The 18,588-nt window shown below is 42.4% G+C and overlaps 1 protein-coding gene across 8 annotated transcripts in view; it reads right to left on the bottom strand.

Annotated features, from left to right (window-relative positions):
* Window positions 1-18,588, bottom strand: part of kat80 (katanin p80) — a 170,740-nt gene that overhangs the window by 41,848 nt on the left and 110,304 nt on the right. For 3 of the 8 annotated variants that reach the window (XR_013310730.1, XM_077646387.1, XM_077646385.1), the window contains 4 exons: window positions 14,474-14,592; window positions 11,952-11,981; window positions 6,196-6,243; window positions 3,137-3,383 (listed from right to left, as the gene is read on the bottom strand). Coding sequence is in view for 6 of the 8 variants with exons in the window: in XM_077646387.1 (XP_077502513.1) it covers window positions 3,137-3,383; window positions 6,196-6,243; window positions 11,952-11,981; window positions 14,474-14,592 (444 nt within the window). In the remaining 2 variants the exon portion in view is untranslated. The remainder of the gene's footprint in view (window positions 1-3,136; window positions 3,384-6,195; window positions 6,244-11,951; window positions 11,982-14,473; window positions 14,593-18,588) is intronic. The other 5 variants (XR_013310731.1, XM_077646390.1, XM_077646386.1 and 2 more) reach the window with 2 other exon arrangements.

Below are 18,588 nucleotides of genomic sequence, written 5' to 3' on the forward strand. Positions count from 1 at the left end.
ACATGAACAGGTGTTACATAGAAAAGACACACAAAAACATTACACAGAAGACAGGGCACTCTGAAGAAATATTTAGTTTCCAAACGGGACAAAAGCACGTAATGCACTGAACAAAAATTATATGATGATGAATGCACGCGTTGCCACCTGTTGAGCGCAAGAAGTTCTCCACTCCTGGCTCTCCGCGCAACCGCGGTGTTAGCACTTCATTGTTTTTTTTTCTATGGTTCTGTTTTCCACGCTGCATATAATTGGCTCTGTGGAACAAAGGTTTGCGTGTGCAATACCTGTCTTAGCAACATGACTGAGAGTGCGAAAAGTGCAATCTGGAAGCATTTTGTAAAACACAATCTTCTAGAACGAACATGTAAGACTTGCAATGCCAAACTTCGGAGACTATCAGGCACATTGACACCACTGGAAAACCGCTTGAAGAACAAGCATTATGCTTAGCACAGTTCATTTTTGGTGGAAAGTGTGTCACAGTCTTCCATCAAATGTAAGCTTGAGGCGGCAAAGGAGTTGTCGCAATGCTGGAGAACAGAAATTACGACAAGGACTGTCCAGATGCTGGCGCTAGACTTGCTGCCATACGACTTTGTTGAAAGCCAAGGGTTCAGGGAGTTATTGAAGTACAGCCACTGTACAAGATCCTCTCCCAGACAACTTTCTCAAGAATGATTATCTCCGTTCTGTATAAGGGCACTGTAAGCACTGTCAAGGGTCGAATTGATCATGCCGACCTGCAGGAGTGCGTACAGTCTGTCGTTCACACAAGTGACCTGTGGACGCTGAGGTCAAACCAGAGCTACGCTAGCCTCACATAACCTTTATTGACCTCGAACTTCGAAATGAGGGCGTTCGCTTTGAGAAACAAGAATGCGATTGACAGTCACACTGCGTGCAACATGTTAGCACACCTGTAAGCAATGACGAGCAAATGGAAGCTGCCACTGCAAGAGGTACCAGTTTTTGTTGCGATAGACAACGCTAGAAATTTCCATGCAGCTCTTCAGGGCCTTCAGCGTACTCCCAAGCAGTTTTTGGGCCATACAATTGGCCATCAAGGACGCCAAGGAAGAAACTGCAGGAGTGCCTGCCATTCTTTAAGAAATGCCGTGCAATAGTGGGCCATTACAAGCACAGTGCCAAAGCTGCAGCAAGACTGCCAGCGGTGGATGGAGCTACCCCTCCTGGAACTCACTCAGAATGTAGACACCAGGTGGAATAGCGAGCACGACACGCTCTCACACCTCCTGCAGCTGAAAAAGGCAGTTTGCATTGAACTTGCTCCCTCTGAGACAGCAGTACCCAACCTGATAACACAGGAGTGAGAAACATAGCTGGACTGGTCAAGGCCCTTGAGCCAATTGCGTCGGCAACCAAAGATCTGAGTGGGCAAAAGTATGCAACCTTGTCTTTGATGATATCATTCCTTTATGGAAGGCATATGGTGCTGATGGACTAAGGTGCAACAGATGACAACACGCCTGTGTTCGCAAAAAACTTGCAATAAAGCATGAGGACAAGATTTCCAGGCCCCAATGAGCTAAGAGAGTATATATCATGGCAACTGCAAGTAATCCGAGATTCATGAACGTTTTCTGTACTAAAGCTTTCGAAGAAACAAGACTTCTGGAGCTTGCACGGACTGAGCTGCAGAGCTCGTCAACCCCACCACCAAGTGACTGCGCTGAGTCATCAACCTAAACAGCAGACAAGCAGCGCAGCACCAGTATATGGGACAACACTGATAAACTTGCAATGTTTGCAAGAGATTTGCAAGAGACAGCTGCTGCAAACCAGGCAACGTTGATGAATATTTTTGAGAGCTAGTTTGCAGCAGGGGTGAAGACCCTTTTGCATACAGGAGAAAAGCAGGCAAGCAATACTGTCCCGGTCTATGGAGGAGCATGGCTATGAAATACTTGTCTATGTCAGCAACACAAGCGCCAAGTGAAAAACTTTTCCACAGCTGGCAACACTGTCACAGAGAGATGAGAAAAGCTGTTCCCGGACCATGTGCAGCATCTGCTTTTTTGCATGAGAATCTAACTTGAAGCATTCCAGCATATCTCTGAATAAATTTGTTACCATTCAATATCCAGGTTTTTTTCTTGATTCAATTCGACATTCGATTCGAGAGTTACTATTCGGTATTTGCACATCCCTGCAAATACTAATGCATTGCTATGCACAATAGTGACTTCACGTGACTGCATGGGCACAAAAACACTCATTTAGTTTCGTGACTTTGTTACAATCATTCAGCTTAATCTCATCTGTAAAGAGCCTTTGTTCTGATGAAACAGGGTAGAAATTTGGAAACACTTAATTGTGTTACAAACAAGGTTTACCTGACTGCCGAGCATAGTATTCTTCATAAGTGCAGATTGCAAATTAAAACACACTAAACCAGATGAGAGGGGCTTTCCCACCCATGAAATTAAACATCTTCTTCATTCTTTAACAGCCACATCAGTCCTGGCTGCTCCTTTGGCCTGCTAAAGGCCAACGTTACAATGTCTAAAATATCAGTCCAGACATCAATATTGTTAAAAACTAGGGATAGCAATGCCAGCTAGGATACACTTATCTGAACAGTTCCCAACTTTAAATGAGAAAGAGATGTGACAAACACAATAAGATTACTCTAGAATATCCATGTAGTAAGCATCAACATAAGGACCATCAAAATTGGCATAGTCACTTCCAATAACACATGCATATATACCGTATAATCTCCACGTGAGGGCCACACTCGTGTACGGACTAGATAACGAACAAAAAATTATGGTTACATTTTTTTTTTATGCATGCTTGAGCCGCACCTTCAAAATTCGCATCCGATTAAAAAAAAAAAAGTGCGGCCCTTAGACAAGTTTATAAGGTGAACAGATGACTCGGTATGACACCTAGGACAAAAGAAGCAACAGACGCCTGATATCAATGATTTATTTTCAATATGTACCTCACACAGTTCAAACCTGAAGTATATTCATAATCCTTAACTTAATGACTTTGCAGCACTATGAAGGGAAAAGAAAATGCTTTGTCCTCAACGGTATGTGCAAATAAAAATTTTTTACCCCTCAACTGAAACTCCTAGAATTTCAGAATGCCTACAACTGCTTACCCTGGAATGGCTGCCATTATGCTAGGTGCTGGTGGCTCTGGAGGCAGCAGGGCCCCTGAGCCAACAAGGGAGCCCCTGGGTCGTATTGTGAAGGTTGTGCCCATGGCCGAGTAGCTGGTGGTGACACTCAGCTGCCGAGTCTCCTTCACAGTTGCTCCAGGTCGTTCCGTGAGAACACATGGATTTGAGGCACCACTTAGCCGCACAACCTTGCTGCTCTGAGGTTCCAGTGTGGGCTTGAATGGGTCTGAGAGGAACAGCAAGTATGGCCCTCTGGGTCATGTATTTCACTGGACAGCCTTAGCCAAAATAGTAACTAGAAGCCTCCGAATTTCATTAATTTATAAGCCCCCATAAATGTGCCACCAAATTACAAAATAACTGTATAAAGCACTGACAAGAACTGGCTGACAAACTATCTGCTTGAGCATCACAAAAAGACACTGCTCATAACAATGTGCACGTAAGATTGCTGTATAATATAATGACAACAGTAGAAAATTAACCAGTAGAAACACTACCACAATACACACGTAGAACCATGGTGAAGAAGACCTGCCGTGCCACTGGACCCTAGCAGACAAATGCAACCATCTGAATTTATAACTTAATTTAAACAGTTGTGGGTACAGCGGTAGTAGCAGTACATGGTAGCATTTGTTCTCAAAAGCCTGCCTGGAGACCACATGGTTGAAATCGACAAGTACTGTCTGTTTTGCACAGCAACAAAGTTTTCATTTTAAAAAGCCCATCTCATCAGCTGCAGTTTAATAAAAGCACAGAAGAGTTACAAGGAAGAGGCCTTATCTCTGCAGTTACATTGTAAAGCCTATATTTTACACAGGTGCATATCAGCGAATACAACTACAACAGCATTTTTGTGCAGTGAAAAATGCTCATCACGGATGCTGGTCACATGAAATCCCCTCCAAACTGACAGAAGGCACAATATGCTCGCACCACAACATCACCCATGTTAAGCGATACTGATCAATTAGTTACTAAACACAGAAGTTTGGAGTCCTTAACACTGCAGTAAATTCTTTCGTTTCTTAGGTACTGTAATGCTTCATAATTCATGGTTATGTTTGCAGGTAATCACCAAGCACCAGTAGTTGAAGTTGCGCCACATGGAGATAGGTAAAGCTTCTAACCTGTGCAAATTTTGCACACCTGCAGCTGCACTTAAGGTAAACAAAACTGATGTCTTTAATTTGATGCTAACCCTACCATTATAAGACTTCCATTATGAAACTACCCTACCATTATGAAACTTCTGCAACCATTATAACATTCAGTGCCATTTAACATGCCAATTTCATCCCCTAAAAATACTCTGATATGTTAAATTCACAAACATTTCGTATGGTATAAAGCTACAGATTTGAAATAAAGGAGATTTGCAGTTTTTACATTCAGCAATTTATAGCCATTCTCAAAAAAATCCTCAACTGAAATGCTTCTTTAACTATATTTTAACTTTCTTTTAAATGCAACGTATTGAACCAGAACCAGTGTACCGAGCACTAAAGAATACATCCCTGCATTCCTCATGTAGTATCTCAAAAGAAAATCACAGCTGTATTTGAGCCAAAGCTCTCTCTATACAAGACAGCAAAACAGTGAGGCTGAGTATGTCTGGCATGGTGTGAGTGTGAAATTGAGGCTGTGTGCAATCATATTTAATGCAATAAAATAGAGGTATCACTGGTTAACAAAAAGACACTGCACAAAAATGCAGAGAAGGCCAAAGCTAAGCAAACATGATGGTGTCACAAGAATACTGCATGTTCCATGCAATGGAAGGGCGGAGGATTTATGGGTGACTCTCGGAGAGGGCGGTTACTCTCGCAGAGGGCATTTATTGAGCTCTCTTCATAGAAAAAATAAGGTTTTTATGGTTTTTCCATAAAAATTTCTTGCTGAGGGTGAATAGTCCCTACCCATTATCCGCCCCTGAGCAATGTTACCTCTGTGCATACCAAAAGCTAGGAATGCAATGTGCATTACAGCAGTCTGACTTGCAGTAAAAAGGGAGCCCTGCAAAGTTTTGTCACCAAAATGTTCCTGCTGAGCTCGGCAGCAAACTTGACCCCAGTTGTTCTAAACGCTCCTAAACTGACAATTAAACATGACAAAATTTATGTATGTTAATTTGCGCCCTAATCAGGACCTGTCACCACCTTCACAGAGTGGCCACAGTCATGAACACCACTATAGTGCACTGGGTGCTTTTTTTGTTAATCTTCTGCAGTTCATCCACTCCGATTACAGTCATTACTCGCACAGAGCCATGCCAGCACAATCTAGGCAAAGGAAGCAATCATATGCTGAGCACAGCAGCTGGTGATGGCAGACAGACTATAAATGTTTCAGAAAATCTCATTCTACCTCAATGCAGCATCATTAGAACGCCACTTTTCTTTTAGCTGGCAGGTCACTTACATAGTACTAGTTACTGGGTTCCTGTTATTACATTGGGCTTACTGTGTTTGGCTATTCACTACATCAAGGCTGTCTACCGCAGAAAGCTAAGCTTTTACTCACTATGAACAGAATTTTACTACATGCAGATTTTCTACGATGTGCTTCTACAGTACGATTGACAAAAACGTTTCACTTCACACAAGCTGAACACATGCATGTTAATCACAAAAAGCTACAGTAGTTACAAAACAAACGGTAGACTGATGATATAATAGGAAGACAGCGGTCAACGCAAGACATAAGCCAATGACGCAGGTTGCAACCACCACAGAGCCACACAAAGAACCCACACCATCAGTTTCACACATCCGAGAACTTCCTACAAGACCTTCACCAGTATACACAGCCTGAAAGTAAGTCAACTCCTAGCTGCAAAGCGCCTGGTAAAAATACTGCTTAAAATGTGCCAATGCATACGTAACTAATGGGATGTGCATATTTTACACCCACTATGCACATACAAAGCATGGCTGACACACAACAAATGAAATAAATAATGCAAATAACCTGATTTCTATTAGTATACAAAATGATGAATGCAAAAGAAAGAAATGAGTACAAGACAAGCATACCCTCAGGGGGCGCAGGGAAGGGATTGTCCTTGGGTGGAGTGCGCGACACTAAAGTGAAAAAGAAATAAAGAAACACCCGAGTGCTCAGATGATTTTGCTAAATTCCTAGTTTAAAATGGTGCGACAACTCACAAAATAAAAAATTTGAACTGAATAAGTGTTTAAAAGGCAAATTGTGCTGGAACAACAAATGCAACCAGACACCATCAACATTAAGATTACTCATGCAATTGATTGATGATGCTTGCTTTAGGTCATTCTAATAACTCAATTAGCATGACTGGATTAGTACTTTCAATTTTTACTGGACCCAAAAAGGACAGTCATAGCTTTTCATTGTAAATCTCATCATACACAAACATACACATTAATATATTAGGCTTTTACAAATTTACAAATCTAGAAAATTTAAGAGGGGAAGAGGCTCTTAAAAAAATTTAATAACGAAGTTGCCATTATAAAATCTTCAGGGAACATGTATTTTTGTGTGCCGACTGCAAATTTGTCATTTAATTCTATGTAAATTAAGTTTTTGTGCACTTTAGTAATACATTATGTAACTTCTTGCCGAGAGCTTTCAAGAAATTTTGCTGCATGGACCTTGCTATAATTAATGCATGCCATTGGTTTCTCTTGACATCAAGCTAAGCAATAAGGGTAAAATTATTATCCTGCCTATCAGTGAACTTGAGTTACAAGGTTTTGAAGTTCCCACTTCACAAACGAGAAGAAAAATTTCTATTCCAGTTTCTAAACTGACAGCTTAAAAATCTTATTGCCCAACTTCTATGACAGGCAGGATGATAATTTTACCTTTATTGCATAGCTTGATGTCAAGAGAAACCAAAGGCATGCATTGCAGCAAGTTCCGTGCAGCAAAATTTCTTGAAAGCTCCCAGCAATCGCTTGTATAACATTACATAAATGCACAAGAGCTTAATTTACATAAAATTAAATGAAAACTTTGGAATCAGCACACAAAAATACATGTTCCCTGAAGATTTCATAATAGCGACTTCATTAATAAAATTCTATTTTTGAAGGCCCTTTTCCCGCCTTAAGAAGTAACAAGTGATCCAATAAGTGGCATGCACTAGCACTTGGCCACGTCACGGCGCTACGGCGTGACATGGCTGCCATGTTTGCAATGCATGTAGTAGACGAACACTTGCTCCGCAAGCTTGCTTTCTTCGAGAGTTGCATTTGGGTTTCTGCTTGGAATCTCATGCATTGGAGATTCGCCCAATAGTCACTGTGCAGGATAGCTGCACAAAGCTGCATCATAAGTTAATGCTGCTCAGTATGGTCAGCTGCATTGTTTACAGCTTCTCTAGCTGCCTGAGAAATGGGCGCAATGACATTGACCATTAATCGAGTCCTCCTCAATTGCATAACCGATCCTCAGAGTGTTGCCACTGAACGCGGTGCTTCACTAAAAGCGGAGAGCTGGGCCCATATGCAAAGTTTTTATCATATACGAAACAGTCATAATTGGCGACGCCGGCCACATCTGATTGGTCGAAACGCCGGAAGAGAATGTGGTAGCTCGAATGCAGCGAAAACTGTGGAAATAACCGCATGGTGATGTCACACACACACAACGTATGCTGTATGCTCCATAGCAAATGCTCAAGGATCCCAATGAGATAATAGCCAACATGGCGGCACGCTGTAAGCGAAGTCTCTCGCTTCAGAGTGAACTCACTGATGTTACTGTGTTTTTAGGCACGTTAACAGACTATAAATTAGGTTTGCCTGTAATAAATTGCATGGACGATAAACCTGGCCTCTTCTGTACTTTGTTGGACAATTTGGTAGCTCCTAGACCAAACAAGCACTGGTTTGTTGTAGAAATTGATCACATAATGCAAACCAGAAGCACCAGTATCATTGGAGCTATCGTCGCATCTGTGTTTGCGCACATTGAATGATGTAACATAGACCATAATGTCCCACAGAAATCTTGTGTTTATTGTGCACAAATGTAATTCACTATTCTATAACTCGCTATTAGCAGTTGAAGTGTACAGCATCATGATTGCGTGCAATGTCTGGCAGCGGTGCAGTGACGTGCCTTTACACCGATGCATTTGACATGCCAGAGGTGGTTTCGGCGTCCCTTACAGTTCTTGATAGCTACGGTGCTGCAGCTCTGCATCGAGCTCGCGAGTTAGCTTGCAAGTTAATTTTCAGGTCTCAATGAGCATGTGTGCGCTTCATGCCATGGCGACCCTCTGAAAGCTTCATGAATTCTCCCAGCCCATGCATGAAGAGAAACACAGCTAGTAGAATTTTTTTTTAGCTCATGCCTTTTATTTATTAACTGCAGAAAAATGAAAAGTCTAATAGCAGCATCTAGCAGTTTTTGCAGTGCCTACGTAAAAGGAATGAAAAACAAATTGCTGTCTACGCAACAGTCCGGTCACAGTAGCAACTGAACCAACATATGCTTCAAGTGGTTTCACCAATCAGGTGAGGCCGAAAATGGCAGCTTCGATTATGACAAAAACTCTGAATACGGGCCCCGGATGGTTGCAGTCCATTCACAGTAAAGACATTGGTTACTTGGCCACTCACTATGGCACCTTCAGTGCCCATTGCCTAACTGGCAAGTGGAGAACCAGTACAGAAATGATCGTTGAGCTCTTCTACACAAGTTGGACAGGCATGGTGTTTCAGGTTTTAATTTCGGGGTGACCAAATTTTTTTGATGAGGTGCATCCCGACTTGGTGCAGGTTACTATGCGAAGAATGACAACTTGTCATGTGCTCGACCAAGCAATGCGCTCTTGGTGCATGTACACTACGTTTCCTGGCGGAGTCATAACTACACAGGCGGCGTTTTAACACCATAGCGTTAAAGGCACCGTTTACCAGAAAATCTGGTGTCGGAGTTGCGAGCAAAAAATCACGAGCATGGCTCTGGCAGCTGGTCCCCAGACAGCAACCTAGGAGGCAGGTGGGCCACCTAGGTCCCATGACCTTGCGGCGTCAACACAACCTGCCCACCATATAGTGAGCAAACTGCCCACTGTGGCAGGTGGAAGTTAAATTAATGATCGGCAGCTCGGGACGAGCAACCTGGGCCACACAACGCCCACCGCTAGGAGCACCTGCCATCACAGGGCAGTGGCGCATCGCTTAACCGCTGCACCACTGTGCCAAGAGGGGTATGAGGACTCACAGGGATCCATGAATGTAAAGTAGAGAATGACCTCCTGCATGTATGGGAATTAACCCATTATGCTATCGTGTCACACCCTTAAGGCAGAGCTTAAGTGTCCCCTCCAATTTTTTTTTAATCTGCAACTATGTGAAATCCACACTTGTGACAGGCTGATACTGCAAATTTAGGCGCTAGAGGGATAACCTCCCTGCAAATCCATGAATGGCTGTCAGAACAACTTTGACCTTTTTTTGCAAAATGGACAGTTGCGATAAGGCAGAAAGCCATGCGTACGCATGAGCAACAAATGAGGCTCGCTGCTTTGAGCGAAGTGTGACTATGAGCGGCCACTCTCCAAGCATCAGTTATGAAACAGAGGAATCCAACCCATAGTTAACTTTTGTAGTCATGACCATTTCTGGACATGCTCAAGAAGCCAAAAACAGTACAGCTGACCATCCTGACCAACTTATCAAGACATAGCTTGGTGCATGCAGCTATCCCACAAGGTGACTGCTAGACAAATCTCCAATGCACGTGGATTCCAGTAGGCAATCCAAATGCGATTTGCGAAAAAAGCAGGCTTATAGAGCAAGAGCCTTCTATGTGCACCGCAAACATGGTGGCCGATGGCATCACACAATAGCACTGCAATGTGGTCAAGAGGCAGCGCACCTCTGCTATATGCTAGATTTTTTGACACACCCCAAACAAAAATGAAGACATGTGTGGAGTGCATGGTAGATCATAAAATAGAACATGAAACACACAGCATGCTGTCATGCAAACAAAATAGGAAAAAAACACTTGCAGCATGCATATCATTCCCTGTTTTAACTCAGTAGGCTACCACAGGAAAGCTTTTTTTCAATGAACATTTCCTAAAAGTGACTGGAGGCTGTAAGCAAAATGAATGGGCATGAACTAGAGCAAAACTCCTATTTCATCTTTACTATTTGTCAGCTTTGCTGTTTACACTATTTGCTCATGGCTCAACAAATTTTGAATAGACAATTTCTGAGGATTACTTCAAAGCTCTAGTTTACTGAGAATACAAATGATACAGACGACTATTAGCAGTTTTTCTCTCTTAATACAACAATGTCATGTGAAAGACGATCCCTGGGCACACAAATACTGGTGCACGAAAAAAAAAAATTAACTGCAGCAGTATGCTACAGTTCCAAATAACGTATCTAACAAACATTCTATTTTCATTTTTAAAAGATTACTGCTTGTGTCTTGTTGGCAAAAGGTAGCAGTGTCCTAGAGGACACACAATTTCAGAATGCCTTGCAGGAAAAACTATTTTGGACATTGGCATTTCATTTCTTGGGCACAGTGACACTACCTTGAATCCTGGGTTGTTTTTTTTTGTGCTGAACCTGGCACTCACGTAAGCTTTTGTACCTCAAAATGAGCATGCAGGACTCCTCCTGAATGCTCTTAAATTCGCCTTTTTATTGCATTTATGCATACAGTAATAAAGCTGACTCAATATGGTGGTACCCACATGCTTCCGATTGATACTATCTATAAAAATACAGCCAAATCTAATAGAAATCGAAGAATGGCAATTCCTTCATGACGAAACCCCACTGCTTGATCTACACAGATGTGTAGCTGCAGAATGGACAGGAATCACAGTAACCTGCATATTACCTCGACACTTGTGAAAATTCTTCTACTCAAAGCATTAATTTGTTCAAATTCGAATTTTGGACAGAGATTGTGCTTTTGAGGCCCACTTCATGCATCAGTGCATGCCACATTGGTACTGCTTGGTTTGTGCAGTAGAAATAAACGAACCCAACTGTTGGGAGGGCCAACCCTTTGAAGAGCAAGCTCAGCTGACTTTGCTCGTCAAGAGGCCTGGTGTTGCAATCTGCTGGAAAAACAAAATGGCCAACCCTGCCACTGCTCTTTGTGCGATCCACATTTTCCCAGCAGATGGTAACACCGGTCCACTTAACTCGTAAGCCAATTCACCACGCTATTCGAAGAGATAACCTTGCCGGCAAGAACAGCTTTCTAAGAGATTTGGCAATGCAAAAGGATAGACAGGACTGGTGATGACACACGAAAAACAAGACTGGGTTCCAACTGAGGTTCATTCTGCATGTAAGCCACCTTTTAAACATGTATGCTTGGCCATATCAACAGCTACTGCTTGAGAAGTTTTCCACTTATGCCAAAAGAGCAGGCAAGTGTACTGAGGCCAGATACCTATATTACTACATGAAGCAGACCTCAAGGCAAGATTACCTTGCAAAAATTTAGTATGGGTATGCCAGCAGTAAAGGATGAAAAACATTTTAAAAGTGTCCAGGTCAATTTGAAGGTTACTGCAAACACTAGTTTAGACATCTATAATAATGTTTAGTGCCCATCTGCTGCAACATGTATCCATCGCATGGAAGTTTCTATGTATCAATGCCTTGAATGGATTGCTTGCCTTCAATACGCGTGTAAAAAGTAATCTGAAGTTCATAAAAGCTTCCTATACAATAAAACTTTAAAAATAAATCAAGACATTGCAAAAACACCTTATAGACACACAGAAAACAATGTATAGAAACTGGATTCATACTTTTGTTCTGGACCCCCAAATCCAACGAAGCTAAAAAGCAAAATCAAAATACTAGTAAACACTAGCAAGACAACATAGAAAGGAAGATGTCACTACAAAAATTAAAGTGAACATCCACACTACGCAATGCAATTCTTTGCAGAAATCTCAATATATGTTTGATAAATTTCCACCGTGAATGCACGATAAAAGATTTAAACTGCGAATGTTTATAGGTGCGTGTGCACACGGGCAATGCTTAAAACGAAATGATGTCATGTTTTTTTAGAAGTATGACAGTAGACTTCTGATTATGCTCCTAAAAATCATGCAGCACATATTAATCAGCACTTAGGTTATGGACAATTTAACGTTTCAAGCATAAAAGCAAAAGCAAAAAATTCACCTTACAAGATTATAGGAACTGAAATCAACCTGTAATACCCCAATTCTGAAACATTAGATAATGTGAAAGTTTTTCCACAACTCTGGAGAATGGTGAAAAGAGGTATATAGTAGTCTAGAGCAAAAGACTTCGGAAATATGTGTTGCTTCCATTGTGTGCAGTTGGTTGTAGTCTCGATCAGCATGCATATCTATCAACAAGCAGAAATTTCCGATATTTTGTACAGCTTGAGTTAAGGAAAAAAACTACAATAATGACAATTTCAGAAAACTGCAGCATTAGACTGCTCTCCTGACCCTCTGCAAGGCTTCTTGCCATGTAAAGTAGCTAAAAAGTTAAGCTTTCCACAGTTTACAAGCATTCAGCATGAATTCGGCTTAGTTTTCCAAACATCATTGGCTAGTAGGCATTGTCGTGCATGAGTGGATGCTATATTGGGTGGTAAGGTGTCAATGTCAAGTTAATTAACACTGCCTTGTGTCTGTACCAAGAGAAGGGGATGCTAAGTATTATGTGTAACACTTGGCACTTTTTTTCACAATATAAAAAATAAAGCTTTTTTCTACGCAATGCCAATGTGCAAAACACTGAATCACTGGTCTTCATGAAAGGCCAATTTTGCTCCAAAAAGCTTACTTTCAGGTGCAAACATGAATACCCGGTACCACAGGCGCTGAGTTTTCACTCTGCAGAGGGGGGCTGGGGTCCAGTTATCACACTCTTTTTCATTCGTCCGCCACCCCCACAGAACATGCTCCTAGGCAAGAGATATACATGGGCGGAGAGGCTATACATATGTAAACATCAGTTTTATTCGTCTATAGTCAAACGAATATGCTAAAAAGAATAAACCCCACGGTTCTGAAAACTTGGCTCGGAACCCGACAAAATACAATGACTAGGTTATTTTTCTGATCATGAACAACCTTCCTACATAACAGGGTACGTAGTAAGCCGGTGCTGCCACAAGAACCGATGAAGGTTCAGAGCCACCACACAGCTGACTGAGTCAGTAAGCACAGCTGAATTTCTGTATTTACATTGGGCTATATGGTTTACAGTTGCTAGAAACCCGAAAAGTTCGGCTGAGAAAATGCATTTGAGTTTATTTGTTCGAATGATCACAAGGTCTCTCCTATGGCAGCGCACCTAATATGATCAGAGTTTGTGATCCATCAGTAAAGAAACTGTTGTAATCCTCGTATAATGCCATAAGGTCTATGAATTCCTGTTGGATAACATTTGTAGCAACAACCTTCTTGTTATATTTTGTCAAGGTCATGTTGCACACTAAGTCTGCCTCGTCCCTGGGAGCAAGGCTTTGCTGAGCTAGCGGGAATGGAAGAAAAGATAGCAAAACTAGTGTTGTGAGGTGCTCTTCATGCGAAAAGGAAAAGGTAGACTTACAGATGGCTTCTTTTGAAAAATGCGTTCATAGTTGATGTTTCAGGTCAAGGCATGATTTGGGTGTTCAGGGAGGGTTCGAAGTTTTAGAAAAGACTGTGCACCGAAGAAAAACCTGCGCTTAACAAATGGCCACTCATTTAATTCCGCGAAGAAACTTGGAACAGGAGAGGATCCAAAAGTTCCCATTGCCAGTCGGAATCCCTTGATGGTGAACTAGATATAAAACTATTAGTGTTGTCATCTTTCTCCTTTGTTGGTGGGAGGTAAACTTATGTACCCGTGGCAGTTTAAGGCTGTGCGTAAGGCTTTGCTGTTCTTCCATCGATTTGTCGAGAACCGTACGAAAGGTGACATGCTAACCTCTGACCCTATCGCTCAATCTCGGGGAAGGGGCACAGCCCCCCAGAAAGACTGGAAGGGGGCAGCTTGAACCCTCCAGCTCCCCTCCGCAGTCAGCGCCTATGCCAGGTGCCCTACAGTCAGCACCTGTGGGATGTTGCACTGCTAGTATATTTCTAGTCTCATGAGCATAGACAAAAACAAAAAAAATGGTCCCACACTAAACTTTTTCTGCGAGCTCTAGGTTACTTCAACAACAGTTTCTTCATATCAAAAGCAATGCCTAAATTAAAATATTTTCGATGCACAATTAGAAACTTAGCTAAACAAGAAAAAGATGGCAGCAAGTGGGTACTATAGAGAAGGATGATTTCAGTGACAATTTGCTTACATTCTTGTGATGGATGAAATATATTGTTGTAGTCCCTGTAGTCTTTAATGTTTGCTTCTCCTTGCTCTGCCTCCAAAGGAAAGGCATCCCCATCTTCCAAGGGCTTCATACGCATCACTCTGCACACAATAGTTCATTTAGTAGATTTGACATATCTTGTGCATTTGATGATAAGCATGGCAATAAGTGACAAGCATGGGTGAAATAAAACCAAAAAAGTCAAGCAGAGCTCCAACACACTACAGGAACCTCTCTTGCGATCAGTGCGACCCTGATAGTTTGATGCAGCTGAACATATTCAACTGCAGTTGCTATGCCATACATCTTTCACACAAAGACCTGAAACTTGATACCAAAGCATTTATTTAACCAAATTTACACACAGAAGTTAAAACTATACCAGAGAAATGTCTGAAAAAAAAAGAAACGAATTACACTCTGCTCCTTGGCAAAGAGCATATGGTTCTTGACATAGTCCAGAGTTTGACGGAATACCATCTGGCGAGGGGCGAACATTGTAAAAATAAACATACACGAAAAGGAAACACGGCGTTTCGGGGCCCGTACGGTTCCCTTGATCACATAGAGCGCCGCATGGAATGACGGTGGCTTAAATACGGTTAAAATTGTGTAATGCCCGATTGTAGATAGATCTCTGGAAGATTTCCATGTGTCGTGTTAAGAGCATGCTTCGTGTTATGTATATGAAAAGATTCTAAAAGAAGGCGCGATGATAAGTTTTTCTTTGTGGCAATGACTGATGCTTCGTCCCAATCGATGGTGCATCCCGTTGATACACTGTGTTCCGCCAAAGCATTAGATGTGGAGCGGACGTTCGTTACGTCATTCTGATGCTCTCTGAGCCTGCGTCTGAAGTTTCCGGTTTCACCAATGTAAGCGGTGTCACAGACTTGACACGGTATCTTGTATACCCCGCCCGGGTACCTTGAGAGAGGTTGGCACAGCAATGAGAGCCTTTATCTGTGTTAAGTTTTCATTGCTCATACAGAGGAGCGTCCGTACTCGTGGCTCTCCTGGCATCTACAATTTTTCCTCGCACCAACTATATTCAGCTGAGCATTCCCTGCTGAGTGGACTGAACTTCAACGTTGCTGCTGCCCCTAACCCCGCAAGAATGATCTGTGCGGTCGAACAAGCTGTTCTACAGGTTGAACCCAGTCGATGAGAGGAGGCACGTTCCCGTGCCATTGGAGCCCTTGAAAAACTGTTGCAGATGAAAACAGGGTCCCTATCGCTGCCAGAAAAGAAAGCCATCAAACAGTTGCAGACTAACAGTGAAATCGCAATCTTACCCGTCGACAAAGGTAACACCACTGTCATTTTGGACCGCTCCGATTACATCGCGAAGATGTCCGCACTTCTTGAGGATGCAGACGTCCATATGAAACTCAACCGCGATCCAACGAAGAAAATTGAATTGGAACTGCAGAAGCTGTTGACTGAAGTGTTCAAGTACGTACCTCCCGAGAAGAAACACTTGCACAACAAGCTTCTTTGCCACAACGGCTCGGCTCCCGCGATCTACGGAGTTCCAAAAGTGCATAAGCTAGGTTTACTACTGCGACCAATCGTAGACTACAGGCATTCACCGCTGTATCAACTGTCCCGTCATCTGCACGAAGTCCTGTGCCCGCTAGTGGGAAAAACGACGACCTACGTTAAGGACTCTCGCCACTTTGTGGAAAAACTTAAGCAGACATCGATTGAAGACGAGGACGTCATGGTTTCATTTGACATGATATCCATGTTCACGTGCGTCCCTGTGTACTTCGCAGTACAGTGCTGCAAGAAAATGCTTTCCGTAGACGGCTCATTGCCTTCAAGGACTCCGTTCGACGTGGACGACCTATGCCGTCTCTTGCGATTTTGTCTCGACAACACTCATTTTGTCTTCAATGGAACTTACTACAGGTAGCGCTTTGGCACAGCAATGGGAGCCTCTACCTCCGTTGTCTGCGCCAACCTCGCATTAGAAGCCATTGAGAAAGCAGCCATTTCCACGTTCCAACCAGCACCAAAGTTGTTCCTGCGCTATGTGGACGACTGTTTCAGCATTATGCATCACGAAGATGTGCAGCCTTTCCTACTCCACCTAAATTCAATTCGGCCATCAGTACAAGTTACCGTGAAAAAAAGAAGCCACCGAAAAAATCCCTTTTCTTGATGTCCTTGTACAGAGAAAAACAACCGTGCTTGAAACCTCAGTATATCGAACACCGACGCACACCGGGAAGTACCTTAACCTTCAGTGCGCACATCTAATTGGTCACAAGTGGTCAGTCGCCAAATCGCTTTTTAATCGCGCTTTCACCCTGTGCTAGAGCCAAGCAAAACGCCGCTACGAAATCGACAAAGTGAAGCAAGACTTGCAAAACAATGGATATCCTCAACAGCTAATGAAAAGCCAAGGGCGCTCCGCTCATGTCTACCATCCTGGCCAAGAGCAGAAAAACGCAGAAGCGAGTATTCCGTATGCTTCTGGGGTAAGCGAAGCACTTTCGCGCATTTTCAAAGGCTATGATGTGCACATTTCTCATGTGCCTACCAGCAAGTTGAAACAACAGCTGGTCCGGGTAAAAGATCGTCCAGATCTCTCAAGGTACCCGGGCGTGGTATACAAGATACTGTGTCAAGTCTGTGACGCCGCTTACATTGGCGAAACCGGAAACTTCAGACACAGGCTCAAAGAGCATCAAAATGACGTCCCGAACGGCCGCTCCACATCTAATGCTTTGGCGGCACACAGCGTATCAACGGGACACACCATCGATTGGGACGAAGCATCAGTCATTGCCACAGAGCAAAACTTATCATCGTGCCTTCTTTTAGAATCTTTTCATATACATAACACGAAGCATGCTCTTAACAGGACATGTGGAAATCTTCCAGAGATCTACAATCGGACATTATGCAATTTTAACCATATTTAAGCCACCATCGTTCTATGCAGCGCTTTATGTGATCAAGGGACCCGTACGGGCCCCAAAACGTCGTGTTTCCTTTTCGTCGAAACTTTTGGCGAGTGTATGTTTATTTCTACAATGGTTCTTGACAATTTCAACACTACTCATTGACTACTCAAACTCTCTCAATTTCTTTGTATGCTTAATCCTTTACCTCCAACATGCAGACCACCTAATTTATGCAAAAAAAAACAACAGGATTTTTCCAGGTAATACCAGCAGATAGCCTTAACAACCATTATTAATTACCTAATGGAATGTCAAAACACATCTGCAAAATAAAAATACTTCAGGCATGCTGGAACCTAGGTAAGAAAGATGCCAAATCGTAGATTGCAGGTATGCATGTAGTTTGACAAATTACTTGTTTTGAACATCAAGAACAACCACAGGAATTCATATAACTAATTAATGATGGAACTGATAAGTTACGATACAAAATTACTAGCTCACAGATGTATCCATTAATGTGTAATCTGGATCAGTAAATTAAGTCACTCCACCTGAAGCTTATCTGTTAATGCAGATAGAAGGCAGCACAAATTAGCAGCGCATGTGAAACCAAGCTATCTTTCTTGCACACATAAGTCATCCGAACTAACATGAGATAAGGGCTTGAAAAAAAGCTGGCAAAAGCAGTGGATATGAAACTGAAAAAGCATTGTTGACAGTTGTTCAGATCAAACAGGTGTATTTTTCACACTGTCTTTCACAATTTATCACTTAAAATTTAATTTGAATCTGCTGAAGGTACACAAAAAAAGTTTCAATAAGACAACTGCAGAGCATCAAAAGAAGCCCAAAATGGCAATTTCTGAATTTCAGCTGAATCTCTTTTTCACTGTGAATAAAGCATGCAAAATCACCTAAACGAACAAGATTTCACTCGCCTGCACTCACGGCTAAAGCGGCTCCACAAACGTGGTCATGCCTTGTCAACAACCAGCTTGAACACACTGCCAGGTGCCAGATGTCCAAAAAGCACACTTCTGTTGTCAACACTCTAGATTTTGCAAGCTTTTCTTAAAAATATGTAAAATACTTTTGCAGTAATGCCACCACCAATAAAATTACGTCGTTTGCCTCAGATACACCAGTTATGGGCTGTTAGACGAATACAGAAGCCTAGTA

The sequence above is a fragment of the Amblyomma americanum genome, chromosome 1 (genome assembly GCF_052857255.1).
Source record: "Amblyomma americanum isolate KBUSLIRL-KWMA chromosome 1, ASM5285725v1, whole genome shotgun sequence".
NCBI classification, from domain to species: domain Eukaryota; kingdom Metazoa; phylum Arthropoda; class Arachnida; order Ixodida; family Ixodidae; genus Amblyomma; species Amblyomma americanum.